We start from the raw sequence: 18,274 nt of genomic DNA, 5'->3' as shown, positions 1-18,274 counted from the left end.
TAGAGCATTGCGCTAGCAACACCGAGGTCATAGTTTCGATCCCAGGAAATGCACAAACTAACTAACTCTCTCTCTCTCTCTCTCTCTCTCTCTCTCTCTCTCTCATCTCCTCTCTACTAGGAGATGACATGTAATATAGACGGCATGTGTTTTGCTGATGGAGACTCCAGTCCTTCTGTTCCATGTCTGTTGTGTAACTCCACAGCCTCCAAATACACCTGGTCTATTAATGAAGGTAACACTTTTGCCTATGAACATCTTTACTACATTATGCAAATGTTTATTAACGCAAGATGACAGGCTAATTTGAGTCATGGTGCTAATGTGGAAGACAATGGGTTAAAGTTTGCACCACTAATTTGCGCTACACTCCCCATTTTTTACCTATAAAACACGGTCAAAACAGTGAGCACACACTGAAAACGTCTAAAGTTTCTTTCTCGGTCAATTATTATGGCATCTTAAAAGGAAGTGAAAGTGAAAAGGCGCGCGCCGTCTAGCTACGAGTTTGAAGTTAAACGCTTTTATCTTAACGTGCTAGATCTGCCTTTATAACTGCGGCTAAATAGAGACACTATGAGACAGGAGAGGCAGCTGGATTTTGCTCGCTGTGAATTTTAATCAGCTGACGTTACGTTTTCGGGCTTTACTGAGTTGCAAAAAATGAGGCGAAGCACTTGGTAATAAAGTTGAAAGGTGGTTTTATTGTGACATCGAGAAGGCTTTAGGCATATAGTATATGTAATATTTGATTTGTGTCTTCAAGCAGTTATTTTCCCGGGAGACGGTACAGGACATTTATAGGACATCGGTAAAGTGTCATGTGACTCTTTAGAGGTTCGAATATGTGCTGTTAGGATTAAAGGGCAAAGTTGTTGTACAATGTATAGAAAACACGTACACATAGTAATTTGTACATTATGCAAATTATAATCACCCTAATCCAGTAGTTCACACATTTTTAGGGGTCCACCCCTCCCCCCCTGTATATGGTGCATCCTTACGTAAAATTCAAGACACAAAACTTAATATTTGAATTAAACAAAACGTATTATATTATACAACGTAGTGCTGTTGGTTAATAATTTTTTTTTATTTAATTACACAGAAATTATGATAAATTAATGTATTTAAAATTTCATAAAACTGGGGGCCCCCTGGCACCATATCAGGACCAGTTTGAGAACCACTGCCATAATCTACTACTTACTAAAGCATAGTAGCTTAGTGGGTCGATCAATCCACCAGCAACACCTGTCACAGGTTTGATTCCCAAATATTGATAAAAAAATGATAAAATGTGTACTTTACCCAAATGCACTTAATTTTATCGGTTACTATTGCGTATATCAGCTATTTTCGAACATGGCTCATTTAAAGGTCCACTGTGTAATTTTTAGCGGTGAATTTTTGTGAATTGCAACCAAAGATCAGTCCGCAGCTCACCCCTCTCTTTCGAAACGCATAGAGAAGCTACGCTAGCCGCCACACACAAACATGTCATCATCTGCGGGCCTATACGCATGAGAACGCTCTAGGGTGAAAACGTAAAAATATTTTATCGAATACTCTTTTGTTTACACGGTGACGGCATTTTTGGGGCTTAAAAATGCACAAAAGTGAAACCACCCTCCAGAGTGAAAATCTTAAAAACGATATACCCTCACGTTCCCATCTAAAGGGTAAAAACGCAAAAGTCTGCTCACGGTGGCTCTCGTTGCATAAGCTTTTACGTCACAGGCATACGCCAGTTCAGGAAAATAACAACAAACATTATTATTTCCATACGTCGGCCTTCAAGTTGCCATAGCAGCTCTGATAAATGTCTTTCCAGCTGTTTTACGAAATATTCACAGCTAGTATTACTGATCAGAGATGTGCATTAATGACCTCCATCAAATTGTTGATGCGCCAATTCGTCGGTGGCAAACCAGACGGCTTTGGATGAGACCTGGGAGAACAAGGAAAAGGGTTTACGCAGGTGCGCGGACTTGGTGGTGTTGTGTGTCAGTGCTTCACATTGCCACCTAGCCGCCTGGAGTGTAAACTACATCGAATATCACACATTTTTGCGTCACCGTATGCACGCAGATTTCCTCCTCAATACGCTCGTATAAACGCGGCATAAAAAGTGATAGCGCAAAGCCACTTTTACGTTTTCTCTTCAGATCGTTTCCATGTAAACATAGCCTGGGATATGCAAAAGGTACACAGATTGTAGGCAACAGTTTACATCTTGGGATTGATGATGTAGACAAGATCGACATTATCATAATTCCTCCCGCTTCGGACTTACAGCCTGTAAATTAACTCCTGTCAGCATTGCATTGTGACCGAATCTTTTAAATATTGTAAGGAGCGTCACATTTCCTGCTGACGTCAGAGGTATTCAGGCTAATCACAACGTACAGATTAGCTGGCCAATCAGGGACACAGAGCTTTTCAAATCGGTGCGTTTTAGGAAGAGAGTGAAATCTGGAGCTACAAAAATTTGTTTTTTTTTTATCATGCAAACACGTTGTATTATACCAAATACAAAAAATAACGTTGTTTCTTCGCAATTAAATTTTTATGTGATTTTAGTGCCAATTATTAAATTGTTATTTAAATGTTATTTGGCCCATTTATGAGGCTTTAAACTAGTCAAGACAGTCCAACTCATTTTAAAAAGTTTTACGACACTTTCAGAAATGGCCTCGTGCAAGTATAGCGAGTAAGTACACACGCCAATTAGCAGCTACACACGTCTTTTCATCTTTGGAAACCCAATTTGAAGCAATAGGTTGTATCTTAGCACAAACTCCCGGGCATTTGGCACACATACAACTACACACTCCTGTGTACGGACACTTCTGAGAGTAAACATCATTGTGTTTGCCTGGGCTGCAAATGAGGGCTCGACTGATGCTAGCTGAGGGCTCTGTGGACCCCGGCAGTATCGGCTTTGAGGAAGATTACAACAATTCAGCTACCCATCTCCTCCCCTTCTTCCCACTTCTTTTACTCATGTTTCTGGCTTGTTTTTTTACTGTTCTGAGGTGAAATTAAGAGCTTGTTTGTTCATTCATGCAGACAAATTAAATGTGTGAGTTGATTATCAGAAACATAATAAAGTAGGGCTTTAAATGTTAGATTATCATTTGTTTTGTTACATAGTTGAGAAAAATATGCCAACATGAAACAATTGGTCTGTGTGTGTACAAGATTTGTTTTATTTGATGATGTGCACTAAACACCAATTTAATTTTGAGGATTTTTATTTAACTCATTCCCCGCCAGCCATTTTTTTATTTGCCCACACGCATTTTTTTGTGATTTTTACAAAAGTTTCACAAAATGGCTTCCAGGAAAATTTTCTTCTACAAATATATAAACCTAAATATATCAAATGAAAGAACAGACCATCTGCTTTCAAACAAACAAAACAGGAAAAAAGCGTTTCATCCTATTTATAGTTTTTTCTGCTTATAAACTCTTAAATATGGGTATTTTTCTTTCAAAGTAATTTTTTTAGTAAAAAGCTAAAATTGCATTTTTGTGAAGAAATTTTGTTATATATACAATTTAGAATGATTATCAAAACATACACAGAGTTTAAAATTAGTAAATCATTTTTTGCTTCAGTTTTTCATTAGAAATTGGGGTAGTGTGGTATTGCAGATCTTATCTAAAACTTGTCACTTTATTGAGTTTGTGCATGCAAGCTTTTAGCAAAATACTTTTTGTTTCAAACTGTAGCAGAGTTGTGTTCATAGATGATAGGAGAATACTGTAGATTTATGGATTCAATTTTTTGTCATTTCACGTTTCGCAGCCCGACACACGCAAGCCACTATATACGTCGTGCTGGTGGTGAATGAGATTTTGAAAATGAGTGACAAATTTTGCAAAAAGCATTCTCATCGCAAGACGAGGACTGGTTTAGTTTTGAAGGTTTTTGGTTGTGGATAATTGCATGTCATTTAAGATGGATTCGAGCTCTGTGCTTTGCTGTAAGTAAGGAGGGAATAGCTGTCGAATACTAAAGCAAGAAATCCCTTAAATCACATTTTATCCCATAACTGTCATCCAGATATTAGCAAAACAGCATTCCCGTTTGTTTCAAGTGAGACTTTTCTCATTTTGCTTACAAAATGTCCGAAATGATATCAGTATCAGCAAAAGATTTTGTTCAACCAAATAGGAATAGTTAATCCAAATATAAAAATCTCAACTAAGCTATTCTGTGGCTAATAAAGATATTTATGTTGTATATGATGTCCCTTAAAGAAAAGGTAAAAGCAAAAGTTGTGACCCACAGTATTCTGTTTTTTATTTTTTAATTCTCTTATTTCCGCAGCTAATCGCCCACCGAACTTCCACGTGCCGCAGGCCAGACTGCAGACATTTGCGGGGGAGAACTTTGTGTATCAATTCGCGGCCACAGACCCAGAGGGCTCACCCCTCCTCTTCCAGCTGGAGTCGGGGCCTCCCGGGGCCTCCGTTTCACCCGCTGGGCTCCTCATCTGGAAGGTGCAAACGGATGAAACACAGAGTTTTCAATTTGTGGTGTCTGATGAGTGTGATGCACAGAGCAGATTTACTGTGGAGGTGAGAGACTTTTTTGTGTTTAAGGAAAAAATGCATTTCAGTGGCATATGAAAGAAACTTTAGTTGGGTCATTTGTGAATATTTTTGCTTGTTTTCCATTCTGACTGAAAATGAAGAGATTTATTTAAGCAAAAATCATTTAAAGCTGCAGTGAAAACTTTGTTGACAAAAAGAAACAAAAATTAAGTACTTAAAGGTATAGCGGAAGATTTTCCCGAATATTTGAAAAGAACCGCCCCTCCACTTTAAAAAAAAAAATGCACATGCGCAACACTTTACCTGCTCCAGAGAGGGAACGCCTATTAAACACGTGCACGAGAGAGAGAGAGCATGCACGAGCCTAGTTCTTCCCTGCGCTCTGTTTACAAGTTGCTGTCGCATGTTTACCGTGTCTGCGCGGTTCGTGACTTGTGCCAGGGCTAGCATCGCTAATCATAGCTTACATCAACTTTTACTAGCAGTGATTTTAAATGGATTTCTCCAAATAGCAGGCCAAACTTTACCTGTCGAGTAGAAACTTCGCGTAGGAAGCCCAACTAGGGTGACCACCTGTCCCGCGTAGCGCGTGAGCGCACAGCGCTTGAAGCACAATTCATGCGCCCCGCAAATTGAGACCGTGTCACCCTAAGCCCAACCTGTGCTTTTAGCGCACGCCAGCGTGTGAAATAGTCTCCCAAAAACACTCTTGTCTTGTTTCTTCCTTCATATGCCTTTCTCTTCTTGTCATACAATTTGTAGACACTTTTTCTCTTGCGACCCTCAAACATTTGGAAAAAACACAGTGAGAACGCAAGCTTCAATGAATGGTTGAAACCGTAGCCCACCACACATATACACCTGAAAGTGCGCATGTACAGAAAGCGGACCTAGGGACGAGCCAGCCCAGTCTCACGAAATTTCATTATATAGTCACGTAATTTTTGTATTCTTTTTTTTGTGATATTATCACGAATTTCCGCGTTTTTTCGTGATCTTATAACAAATTGCTGTTTTGGTGTGATTACGTATTGGTTACTCAACTGTTTTGTCCTATTTTCTTACCATTGTTGCTTTGGTTTAGGGTTAGATTTACATCCTTACCCAAACCCAGCTCTAACCCTAACGCCAGGTGACATATAAAAAAAAATCCGAAAAAATTGTATAAACCAAAGTGACATTCTAATGCAAGCCCCAAATCGAACCCTAAACCAGGGGTTTTCAAACTTTTTGTGTGTGTTGACCACTATTTGTAATCAAGAATTTTCGCGGATCACCTTATAATACTCATAATAAAATATGTCCTGAATTTATCTGCACCTCTAAATAGGTTTACTAGCACTAAAACTATAACTGGTCATCACATCAGTACAACAGATTCTTAAAACATATTCTTAAAAAATATATTTTTCTTAAAAAAATTATTATTTTATATTTAATTTTGCCTTTACACGGACCACCTGCAGTACCCTCACGGACCACTAGTGGTCCGCGGACCACAGTTTGGGAATGGCCGCCCTAAACCGAAGCGTCAATTTTTTGTTTGTTTGTTTGTTTATTGTTTGTTTGAAAGCAGATTATCTGTTTTTTCATTTTATATATTTGTATGTTAATATATTTTTAGAAGAAATTTTTTCTGGAACGCATTTTCTGAAACTTTGTGAAAATCACATTTTGTGAAAATCACATCCTTGGGATATTAAATAAAGATAATGTTCCATGAAGATATTTGGAAATATATCAAAAATATATTTATCATTAGTAATATGTGGTACTTTAATTTAAAGGCGATTTTCTTAATATTTAGATTTTTTGCACCATCAGATTCCAGATTTTCATAGTTGTATCTTATGACTGCTTTTGTGGTCCAGGGTCACATTTTATGTAGAATTTAAACCATTTATTTTGATGGTCAAGCACACACCAAAAACACTTTTAGGTACTTTTTGGATATGGTACCATGGTAATACTATGCTTCTATGCTAGTAAATGTGTACTATGTTTACCTTCATAATGGTATACTTTTAAGTATCCTGTATTTTTGTGACCATTGTGAACCAACGCATACATTTTTTAAATATTTTAATTATTTTTAACAATTCAATTTTTTCACCCCATTTCCCTGTATTAAAATGGCAGAATAGACCCAAGGTAAATAATATGGTATATTACGGAGCCCCTAAGGTGACATTGGAGTAAAAAAAAATCTAAGTTTAGTTTCATGTGCTCACGCAAAACCTTCATGTGCAGATGTTTTTTTTTTAAGTTTAGTTTTGCGTGCTCGCGTGAAACTATCGGGTGCTCGCGTGAACCTATCGCGCGCGCACGTGAAACTTTCGCTTTCATGTGCGCGCGCGAGAGTTTTAAGGTGAGCATGCGATAGTTTCACGTGCTCGCGCGATAGCTTCACGTGAGCACGCAAAACTAAACTTAAAAAAAAATTCTGCACATGAAAGTTTCACGTGAGCACATGAAACTAAACTTCATTTAATTTTTGCTCCATGTCCCCTTAGGGGCTCCGTAGTATATAAATATAGTACCATGTATGTAAATATCAGTATGCATGTATAGTGTCAAGGTCCCACAATATCATCTACTGCAGTGTATAGTAATGCGATGGTAAGACTACCCAATTTGTTTAAATGTTTACAGAGTATCCAGTAGGAAATGTTTATTTTCTATATTGATATGAGCACAATTTTCTAACCACAGCATGCAGACAGCACAACTCAGCTAGTCATTTTCTCCGGCGTCTTGTGTCAGACAGGAAAAGACAAACGTTTTCTCCATCTCTGCTGTGTGGACCCGAGACGGCTAACAAGCATCTGCTTCCTGCCTCCCAGCGCTTATTAAAGACTGTCTGTGTTTGAGAGAGTTGTTTGAGGACAGGAGAGGATGCCTGTAATTATCAGGAATGCCTCGACAACTGACTGCATTCGTGGACTAAGTTTTGGGTCCATTTAGCAGTTTTAATACAGGGAAATGGGGTGGAAATAAAAAGAAAATTGTTTAAAATAATTAAATTATTTAAAAATGTATGCGTTGGTTCAAATGGTCACAAAAATATTTATATATAGCTACAATCTGTAACTTTTGCATCTCTATCGCCATCTCTGTTAAAACATAAAATTGCAGGTTATATTACGTAGTTTTCGAACATTTCCCATAAAATCCCACATTGACAGCTCAAAATATAAATATTCTAATATTCAAGATAAGAAGATGCTTTTCAACACTGTTTACATACTTTCTTAATAGCTGAAAAGTTACGGATTGCAGCTTTAAGTCATGCTTAAAAAAAAGACAAAATGTGACATCTATTTTAAAAAGCAATAGCACATAATTAGCCAAAAAATATTTAACCAAACACACTTTGTTTTTAATATGATGAACATCTGTGGTTATTCTGCTAGGTGGCCTGTGTGATTTTAATTTTCACACTTTTTCTTTCTGAAAGGTATTCAGCATTTCATACCAAATAATTGATTTCAATTGCCTTAAATTTCTGTTCATGTTTCTATGGTTACAGGTAGATGTACGGCCGTGTGAGTGTGCGAATGGAGGAACCTGTGTGACCAACGTCAAGCATCCAGCGGGCAGTGGCGAGTATCTGTGTGTGTGCCCGACCGGTTTCCATGGAGACCTGTGCCAGGAGGATCTGAACGAATGTGCTTCAGACCCGTGTGGAGCAGGAGTGTGTGTGGATCTGGTCGACGGGTTCGAATGTCAGTGCCCACCTGGACTCACAGGTATAGGTTTATCTCAGATTTAGACCTAAATGTGTTGACGTCTCAGTTGCATTAAACCAGAAGCGAAGTGGACGGTTCTCTATTTGTCACTGTTTAATTCGATTTTCTTTCCTTAAAGTCCCCATGCAATGAAATTTTATTTTTTTGTCTGTTAGTATGAATATGTTAAAGTCTTACCGTGGGTTCACACCAGTCGCGTTTGAGGCGTCAAATTCGCGTATACAAAAAAAAAATTTCAGTAAAAATATCTAAAAATTCTTAAATTAAGATGTTTTTTCTTGATTAGCAAAACGAGTTTTTAGACCAAAAATATCAAATTTAAGTGATTTTGTGCATAAAACAAGCAAAAAAATCTGCCAATGCGTTAAGCAAATTTTCCTTGAATTTTTCTTGAATTTAGTGTTTAAGAGAAATGTTCAAGATTTTTTTGCTTACCCCATTGGCAGATTTTTTTGCTTGTTTTATGCACAAAATCACTTAAATTTGATATTTTTGGTCTAAAAACTAGACTTATTTTCTTGGGTCGTTTTGCTTATCAAGAAAAAAAGATTTTCAAGAAAAGAAATCTTAGTATTTTTGTCTTGTTTTCAATAAAAATATCTAAAATTCTCAAATTAAGATGCTTTTTCTTGATGAGCAAAACAACCCAAGAAAATAAGTATAGTTTTTAGACCAAAAATATCAAATTTAAGTGATTTTGTGCATAAAACAAGCAAAAAAAATCTGCCAATAGGGTAAGCAAATTTTTTCTTGAATTTTTCTTGAATTTAGTGTTTAAGAAAAATGTTAAAGATTTCAAGATTTTTTTTGCTGTACCGCGTCTAGTTTGCCTCTTCAACATTTTGAGTTTACTCGCTTCATTCGAAATTGAAGTCATCGAGACATTCACATGGAAATTCTCATCATTGGAGAGGCTTTGGCGAATCCGCTCGCTTCATGTAATCATTGTTACTATAAGAGCAAGCTACTGATTGGTTAACGTGGCGCGTTTTTCCGCCAAAGTTCAAATTTTTCAACTCGCTCGTTTGTCGTGGCAACGCTCAATTCGCACCATTCCCGAGACCTCCAGACGCACGTCACGCGTCTTCACATTGACTTAACATTGAAATCAGTCGCGCATGACGCCTCTACCGCGGCTGGTCTGAACGCAGCATTAAAGTGAAGAGAGGTTGTTTCAAGGAGGGGAGAAGATTGGCTTTGTTGATTTAAGCTTATGTCGGCACATTAATTTAAAAAAAAAATAATGACATGCAAAGATCAATCATTTCTAATAAACACTACAATATTACATATAGAAATAAAATTTGTACAATTTTATTGCAATGCAACTTTTTCTCACTCCCTGCCAGCCGTTTTTAAAAAGTTGCCCGCAAGCATTTTTTGTGATTTTCACAAAACGTCTTCCAGGAAAATTTTATTCTAAAAATATATAAACAGACAAATATATTGAATGAAAGAACAGACCCTCTGCTTTCAAACAAACAATAAATAAACAAAATGGGGAAAAAAATCATCCTATCTATATTATTTTCTCTGCTTATAAACTCTTAAATATGGGTATTTTTCTTCAAAAATATTTTTAGCAAAAAGCTAAAAATAAAATTAATTAATTGCATTGTTGTGTAAAATTAATAAATAATTTTTTTGCTTCAGTTTTTGTATAATTTGGGTAATCTAGTGGATAATCGCGGTGTTACAGATAACTATAAAAACTCAACAGGAACACGTTTTTTTCTACGAGATAATTTGTCAGTGGCGGGGAAAGAGTTAAAGATATCTTGGCATTTGCAAACAATGCAAAATTCACATTTAGAAAATATAAGTATTGTAAAATCATTCTACACTTTAGCTTTAGCCCCTCCCCCAACTTCCTGTTTCAGTGAAAATCTTTGCTTGGAAGATAAATGAAGACTTCTGATTGGCTGAAAGTTAGCGATTTACTGCCACTCATATCACTATGGGCCACCGCAGATGGTTTGGACGTGATTAGAAACACTTCGAAGAGAAGCCACAAACAACATGCAAAAAAAAAAAAATGCCAGCAGATTGTATTAAACCCACACAGAGGAAAGCAGCCCGTATGCTACCGTACTGGGCTGTGCTGTAAACATGTCAAAACATAGCATTGAATCCTTTGAGAGAGGTTTTTATTGCTATTGAAAATAGTTTGCCCACTTAAATTGAAGGAATATCTACTGTATATCCTATTCGGTTTGTTGTTGTGTTTATGTGTGTTTATTTTTTCGGGCCACAGGTGTGATGTGTCAGGAGGATGTGAACGAATGCGAGGGAACTCCGTGTTTTCCAGGCGTCACGTGTTTAAACAGCTTTGGCTCTTTCAGGTGTGGCCCATGCCCTCGGGGTCTGGAAGGCAATGGGATCTCCTGCGAAGGTGGGAACGCTACACTTCCTATTAAAGCACGTTTAAAACTTTTACCAAGTGCAGGCTAAAAAAAATCAGTCAGTAACAAAATTTGACCTTTGCTTTTTTGTGTGCACAAAAAAGGAAACAAAGCATTTTTTAGTTTGTTGTGCTTTCACGCATGGAGGCCAAACCAACGCAGTTGTGTCATTCCAGCCGGTGTCTGCTTCAGGGAATAGCTATGAAGGTATATTTGGTGCAAAACAACTGCACACCTGTGACAGTGGAATTTGTATTTGTAGAGATTATCCACACATGTGTATCAGTAAACTTGAAGTCACAGAGGACGAGATGCAAACTTGTAGATTTTTTTCTTTACCTCAAATACAACACAACAGTTACACATTCACAAATCCTTCAGTGCAGCTGCACAAATCCCATTTTACAAATCACAGATTAAGAAACTCACAAGTTCACATTTTTTGCTACAATTGATGCAGTAAATATGGTGCATAACCTACTTGAACGCCTGCATCAAATAATGTGAAGTCACACACAAATTTTGTACATTTGCAAAATCAGTTTGTGCATCTGTGCGATGAGACTTGCATGTGTGTACAATTTATTTTTCACAAATATTTTTTTATTTTTTTAATATTTTCTAGCCCAAACACAAGTACATAAATACAACTGCTTGAATCTGCTGCTACGAGTTTCAAACACTCTTTTTCATGTGCTCTCTCTTCTGCACCAATTATCTCTGAGATAAATGGTGCGAAAGTGATTTGTATACCTGTAGGCTTTGGCGAGCACTGTTCAGCACTGCCCACCAGATGGCGCCCCAGACACTCACTGAAGCAGAGTTTATTAATTACCACCAATGTTTCAGCAAAGTAAATCGCCTTTATCAAGGTATTATTTTCACCAAGTGGAGAACAATAGAAATGGGAGTTCTAATTATACACACATGAAGGTAATTACATACAATACTCCAATGATTCATTAGTAAACAAAATATAAGTTTTTTATATCATACATTTCAAACCATCAATATAAGTAGATTAAAAAATACAAACAGCAAATACACACATAGGCCTACATATAAATAAGATACCAAATGATGTAACTCCCATTCATTTTTAATATCATAAAACAAATTATTTTATTTTTCAGACTAATTTTTAATTCAAACAGGAGGTGGGGCCATGGAAAGAACATTTGTGTTTTCGTTTGCAAAATAACCTTTTTTTGAAGAAAAATATGTGTATTTAAATCATGCTTTTTCTTCTAATATACTAATTTGGATGATTATTTCTGTCTTTTTGAATTGGGTTACTGAACAACTAAATTCTTTTTATTATTATCTAAACAGTTGTTCTGATTTCTTAACATTTACTTTGGATGCTAACCCAAATCAAATCAGCTTTTTAGACTTGTGGATAGCTCGTAATTGTTTATATAGGGATCCGATTAAAAAACCTACAGCTCGTAATACACTATTAAGAGTGGATTCTTATTGTCGTGAGCAGGGCCGTATGCAGGATTTTATAAATACCGAGGTCCATATGTATTTTTTTAGGGCATGCACGCCAGGAAAAAAATTCTTATTTCTCTGCTCTACATATATGAATTATAACACATCAGAAAACCAAAAAATCGAATAACTATAGATTTCAAACCATGTCAGTATGCGCAAGACTTGTGTTGTTTATTAGTAAGACATTGAAATAATTATGTTACCATCCTGGGCACTGTCAGTTAAGTAACTGAATATAGGATCAGTTCAGTGAATTAACCAAAGGCTATCAAGAATTTGTTTATTAAATTCATTCACAATATGCACACAAATTAAATATGGATTAATCTTTTACGAAGTTACAGTCAGGACCAGTGAGTGATTTTCTCTTCTTTTGTTATTTAAGTAACTTTAATGACTTCAACAGGTACTGTTTTTTTAGACTTTAAAACAGAATGTAATAAAATGTTTACATTCGGAAGACATATTAAGACATAATCAGTAGTTTACTATGATACTCACTAAAACAGTCCGGACCTCAATAGTGGGTACGGCCAAGGTCAAGAGTCCTGTCTGTGTCTGCCCTATTTCCCTCTTGTTCCTTTGTTGCCCCGCTCCCTTTTTTTGTTGCCATGGACATTAATTCATACTCCACCCACTGCCCATCTGTTTCCATAGTAATTAATTGTTTCTGTTCTGTCATTGGTTCTTGTCACGTTTAATTACCCTGCCTGTTGATTGCCTGTTTGTCAGCCGTTGTTTTATGTTGGTTGTTTCCTGTCATGTGTTACTGTTCGTGTTCTTGCCTGTGCTCCTGTACCTTTTTTGGATTTAATACACTTAAAAACTGCAGTTGGATCCACTCATCTTGCCATGTCTTGCCTTCCTGTGACAGTTATCATCCATTAACATTGAAGAAAAGTCTTCCTTAAGGTCAAATGTAATATATAAAGTCTAAAAATAATATATAAGGGACCAAAGGATTTTATTGAGAATCTTAATGATATGGAAATATCTTTGGGATTCACCCCCAAACAAATACAAGCTTATTTATTTGATAACATGTCACTGTGGTAAATCATATGTAGGAAAAACAAATAGAGAGTATAAAACACACATCACAAAACATCAGAGTGCAATAATATGCAGAAATATGAACCTGGCATTAGCACTGCATTTTGTTGAACTTAATCATCCTATTACTTCATTATTGTATATAGGAATTGAGAGGGGATTTCCATCTAGAAGGTGAGGTGAGTTTGACCAATTTTTACTTAGACAGGAGGCCTTTTAGGTATATTAAATGTGAACATTGGCACACATGGTTTAAAAGTAGATTTTGATTTGGGTTGTTTTTATAGGTATTATGATATTAAAAATGAATGGGACTTAAATCATTTGGTATCTTATTTAAAGTTAAAATGTGTGTATTTGCTGCTTGTATTTTTTAATCTACTTATATTGATGGTTTGAAATTTATGGAACTTATATTTAGTTTACTAATGAATCATTGGAATATTGTATGTAATTACCTTCATGTGTGTATAATTAGCACTCCAATTAATATTGTTCTCCACTTGGTGAAAATAAAGGCGATTTACTTTGCTGAAACATTGGTGGTAATTAATAAACTCTGCTTCAGTGAGTGTCAGGCGCCACCTGGTGGGCAGTGCTGAACAGTGCTCGCCAAAGCCTACAGGTATACAAATCACTTTTGCACCATTTATCTCGAGATATTTGGTGCAGAAGAGAGAGCACATGAAAAAGAGTGTTTGAAACTTGTAGCAGCAGATTCAAGCAGTTGTATTTATGTACTTGTGTTTGGGCTAGAAAATATTAAAAAAATAAAAAAATATTTGTGAAAAATAAATTGTACACACATGCAAGTCTCATCGCACAGATGCACAAACTGATTTTGCAAATGTACAAAACTTGTGTGTGACTTCACATTATTTGATGCAGGCGTTCAAGTAGGTTATGCACCATATTTACTGCATCAATTGTAGCAAAAAATGTGAACTTGTGAGTTTCTTAATCTGTGATTTGTAAAATGGGATTTGTGCAGCTGCACTGAAGGATTTGTGAATGTGTAACTGTTGTGTTGTATTTGAGGGAAAGAAAAAAAATCTACAAGTTTGCATCTCGTCCTCTGTGACTTCAAGTTTACTGATACACATGTGTGGATAATCTCTACAAATACAAATTCCACTGTCACAGGTGTGCAGTTGTTTTGCACCAAATATACCTTCATATATAGCGGGTGTTTTATTTTACCAAGGACTCAGTTTGAGAGCAACCCTGTGAAATATGCTCACCGAGATGCCAAATAGACATAAAAACAGTGGACATTTCAAAAGAATATTAAATAATATTGTGAATGGTTCAGGAAGCATTTTAAAGCTGCAATCCATAACTTTTTTGGTTAAAAAACACATACATAATGTAAAGAACATTCAGTGAAAATTTAACCTTGATATCTTTAATATCGATTGTGTGAGGTCATGTCAAAAATTGAAATCAATGTGAAATAAAAAAATGAATGCTCCAAATTTCACCATTAGATATTAAAGACAAAGTCTTGACATATTTTGACCGACAGATATAATTTAACCTAAAAGTTTGACAAACAAAGCTAGATTGTTTGTTTTTGTTGAAAAAGATATATGTTGTGTTTTTCTCAGCTTTTTTAGTCTAGTGGGGCTTCACACGGATGTGTTTTCTATCTTTCTCTGTTGCACCTTGGCAAAATGTTCTGCCAAGTGTCTTTTGACAATAACCTGAAAGCTTTAAACCTTTACTCGATATCAGGATGTTCACAGTTTCCAGGGATTTATTGACTTCTTCATTCTGGTCGGGCCTGGAAGGGCTATCACAAAGAAACACAACAGACAAACAGAAGCTTAAAATATCCAGAAGACATCACAAGATGCTTCTACAACTTCTGCACACATAAAGTTGATTCAAAACACGTCTCCAATATTGTGATTGTCTGTGATAACCAGGATAAAATCTTATAATCTACACTTAGTATTTTTGTCTTGTTTTAAGTACAAATATCTAAAAATTCTTAAATTAAGATGCTTTTTCTTGATGAGCAAAACGACCCAAGAAAATAAGTCTAGTTTTTAGACCAAAAACATCAAATACTGTGCATAAAACAAGCAAAAAAATCTGCCAATGGGGTAAGCAAATTTTTCTTGAATTTTTCTTGAATTTAGTGTTTAAAAAAATGTTCAAGATTTTTTTGCTTAACCCATTGGCAGATTTTTTGCTTGTTGTATGCTCAAAATCACTTAAATGTGATATTTTTGGTCTAAAAACTAGACTTATTTTCTTGGGTCGTTTTGTTCATCAAGAAAATACATCTTAATTTAAGAATTTTTTGATATTTTTACAGAAAACAAGACAAAAATACTAAGAATTTTTTTCTTGAAAATCATTTTTTGCAGTGTAACAAGCAAATAAAAATTGCCAGCTTTTTTCTTAAACACTTAAAACACAAATTAACTTAAATTGTATATTTCAAGAAAATACATCTCGATTTAAGATTTTTTAGATAAACTTTGAGTTCAATCAATGATGTAAAATAAGTCTAGTTTTAGACAAAAAGAAAACCATAAAATTTAAGTGAATTCGTGCTTAAAACAAGCAAACAAAAAAATCTGCAAATTGGGTAAGAAAAAAATCTTAAAAAAACACTTAATTCAAGAAACTTTCAATAAAAATGTGCTTACCCATTGGCAGTTGTTTTAAGCACAAATTTATTTGATTTATATTTTTTTTGTAAAAAAATAGACATTTTCTTAGGTCATTTTGCTTTTCAAAAAGCATCTTGATTTAAGAATTTTTTGATATTTGTACTAAAATTAAAGACAAACATACTAAGTAAGAAAAGTCATTTTTTTTGCAGTGTAATGATGAAATTAAGAGCATTAAAGTTTGAGTTCAATCATTAATATAAAATAAGTCTTGTTTTTAGACAAAAAAAAAAATCATAAAATTTAAGTAAATTGTGCTTAAAACAAGCAAACAAAAAATATGCTAATTGGGTAAGAAAAAATCTTAAACTTTATTTTAAAACACTTAATTAAAAATTTTTTAAGTAAAATATGCTTACTTTTTTTTGGTTGTTTTAAGCACAAATTTACTTTATTTGTATATTTTTTGTCAAAAAAACAAGACTTTTTTTCTTAGGCCATTTTTTTGCTCACCAAGAAAATGCATCTGGATTTAGGAATTTTTAGTGTAATTATAAGATTAAGAGCATTAAACTTTGAGTTCAATCATTGATATAAAATATGTCTAGTTTTTAGACAAAAAAAAACATAAAATTTAAGTAAATTGTGCTTAAAACAAGCAAACAAAAAATCTGCCAATTGGGTCAGAAAAAAAATCTTGAACTTTTTTCTTAAACACTTAATTCAAGAAAAATTCCCCCATTGGCAGATATTTTGCTTGTTTTAAGCACAAATTCACTTAAATTGTATATTTTTTTGTCTAAAAACTAGATTTATTTTAATAGGAAATTTTGCTTTTTAACGAAAATAAATCTTGATTTAAGAATATTTAGATATTAGTACTGAAAACAAGACAAAAATACTAAGTAAGAAAGTCATTTTTTGCAGTGTAATTATGAGATTAAGAGCACCAAAGTTTGACTTCAATTATTGACATGACCTTACTCAAGTCAATATTAAAGATATCCACGTAATATTTCTTCTAAACAAATCAATCTATCACTTTCTCTCGTTCCCAGCACCGACAAAATTGGTCACATCTCCTCCCATCAACTCCCCCGCCATCGCCTCTTCCTTGCCTCCCACTGTCCAGCCCATCAGCAAAACGGACGTCACTCTTTCCAAATCGACCTCCATTCACCCCTCACCGGAGTCCGGCGCTCCAAGCAAGACCTTGGTCGAGAAAGCCGCCACTCTGAGTCAAAAAACCGGCAAGTATTTTTATCTCTCCACGTTCACAGATGGCCTGGAAATAAGACCGCGAGGCTTTCGTTCGGAGCCAAAAACGCCCACTGTTGGTGTCGTGACATTGCAGCAGAACGCTTTTTTGTCTTTGCCGTGCTCAGCGTGATGTCTCTTTGCTCCCCCTAGAGTCATTTCCTGAATTGGGGTTTTCAATGCGTGATGTTCCCAGGAAATGACTTTTCTCCAGCTGTTGAGCACAAAGCAAGAAAGGGCCTGCTGGCGTGTCTTTACGCTAGCACCTCTTAGCCTCTTATCTCAGTATAAAGCCTGAAATTAGCGATTGTAATTAGCCGTGCCAGGCGCTATCTCTCTATGAGACTCGAGGTTGGGTAAAGGACAAATTTTAATTTAGTAAAGGTTTAAGGCACATATAGTAGTCAAATTGGTATGATTCTGGATGTTGTTTAGACAGCTTCTCTGTGTAGCTTAATGGATAGAGCATTGCATTAGCATTGCAAAGGTTGTGGGTTCGACCCCAATGAACATGCATACAGATTATGCAATACTTTTATGATTACTATATGTGTTTCCTGGGATTGATCCCATGACCTTTAAGCAATGCCCTACTAACTGAACTACAGGGTGGGTCGGTACATTAAGCTACAGGAATTTAGGTATAAAATAGTATAATAGTGAATAAATAATGACCAAATCTACATTTTTTGGATGATATATTCAATCAATCCTGAGCTTTGACAGAGCAACATCTGAGCAATAAAATCCTCCACTGTAATACAGAGTTTCATAAGAAGCACATATAGCCATATTTGTGGTAATATCTGAGGTATTTGCAGTCCAATGCGTCTGCGACTCATATTTGCTGGGACTGTCACATCAGACCCCAGGAGAACATCAAGATGTGAAATGTAAATTGGCTTGCTGGCTCTCCTCCACCATTTGTATGCAAACCATCCAGCAGCTTTCTGGCATTTCAGCAAAATGAACATTTTGCTTTATTGCCACAATGTCATCTTTTATTATCCGCCTCCTAATCCAACTATAAAGCTTTAGTTTTTAAACACGGGCATCAGTAGGCGAATGTAATGCGTTAGATATCACTTTTTCGCACGTAGGATGTCTTCATTTTAGTTGTTTATCA

The 18,274-nt window shown here is 35.6% G+C and overlaps 1 protein-coding gene across 1 annotated transcript in view; it reads left to right on the top strand.

Moving 5' to 3' along the window:
- LOC135726627 (von Willebrand factor D and EGF domain-containing protein) overlaps positions 1-18,274 on the top strand; it is an 83,445-nt gene that overhangs the window by 43,170 nt on the left and 22,001 nt on the right. Inside the window, exons 16-20 of the mRNA XM_065244652.1 lie at positions 121-235; positions 4,340-4,590; positions 8,096-8,315; positions 10,570-10,707; positions 16,950-17,141. Of these exons, the coding sequence (XP_065100724.1) occupies positions 121-235; positions 4,340-4,590; positions 8,096-8,315; positions 10,570-10,707; positions 16,950-17,141 (916 nt within the window). The remainder of the gene's footprint in view (positions 1-120; positions 236-4,339; positions 4,591-8,095; positions 8,316-10,569; positions 10,708-16,949; positions 17,142-18,274) is intronic.

The sequence above is a fragment of the Paramisgurnus dabryanus genome, chromosome 24 (genome assembly GCF_030506205.2).
Source record: "Paramisgurnus dabryanus chromosome 24, PD_genome_1.1, whole genome shotgun sequence".
Classification (NCBI taxonomy): Eukaryota; Metazoa; Chordata; class Actinopteri; order Cypriniformes; family Cobitidae; genus Paramisgurnus; species Paramisgurnus dabryanus.
Note: the sequence above shows the minus strand (reverse complement) of the source record. Positions and strands in the feature narration are given on the sequence as shown.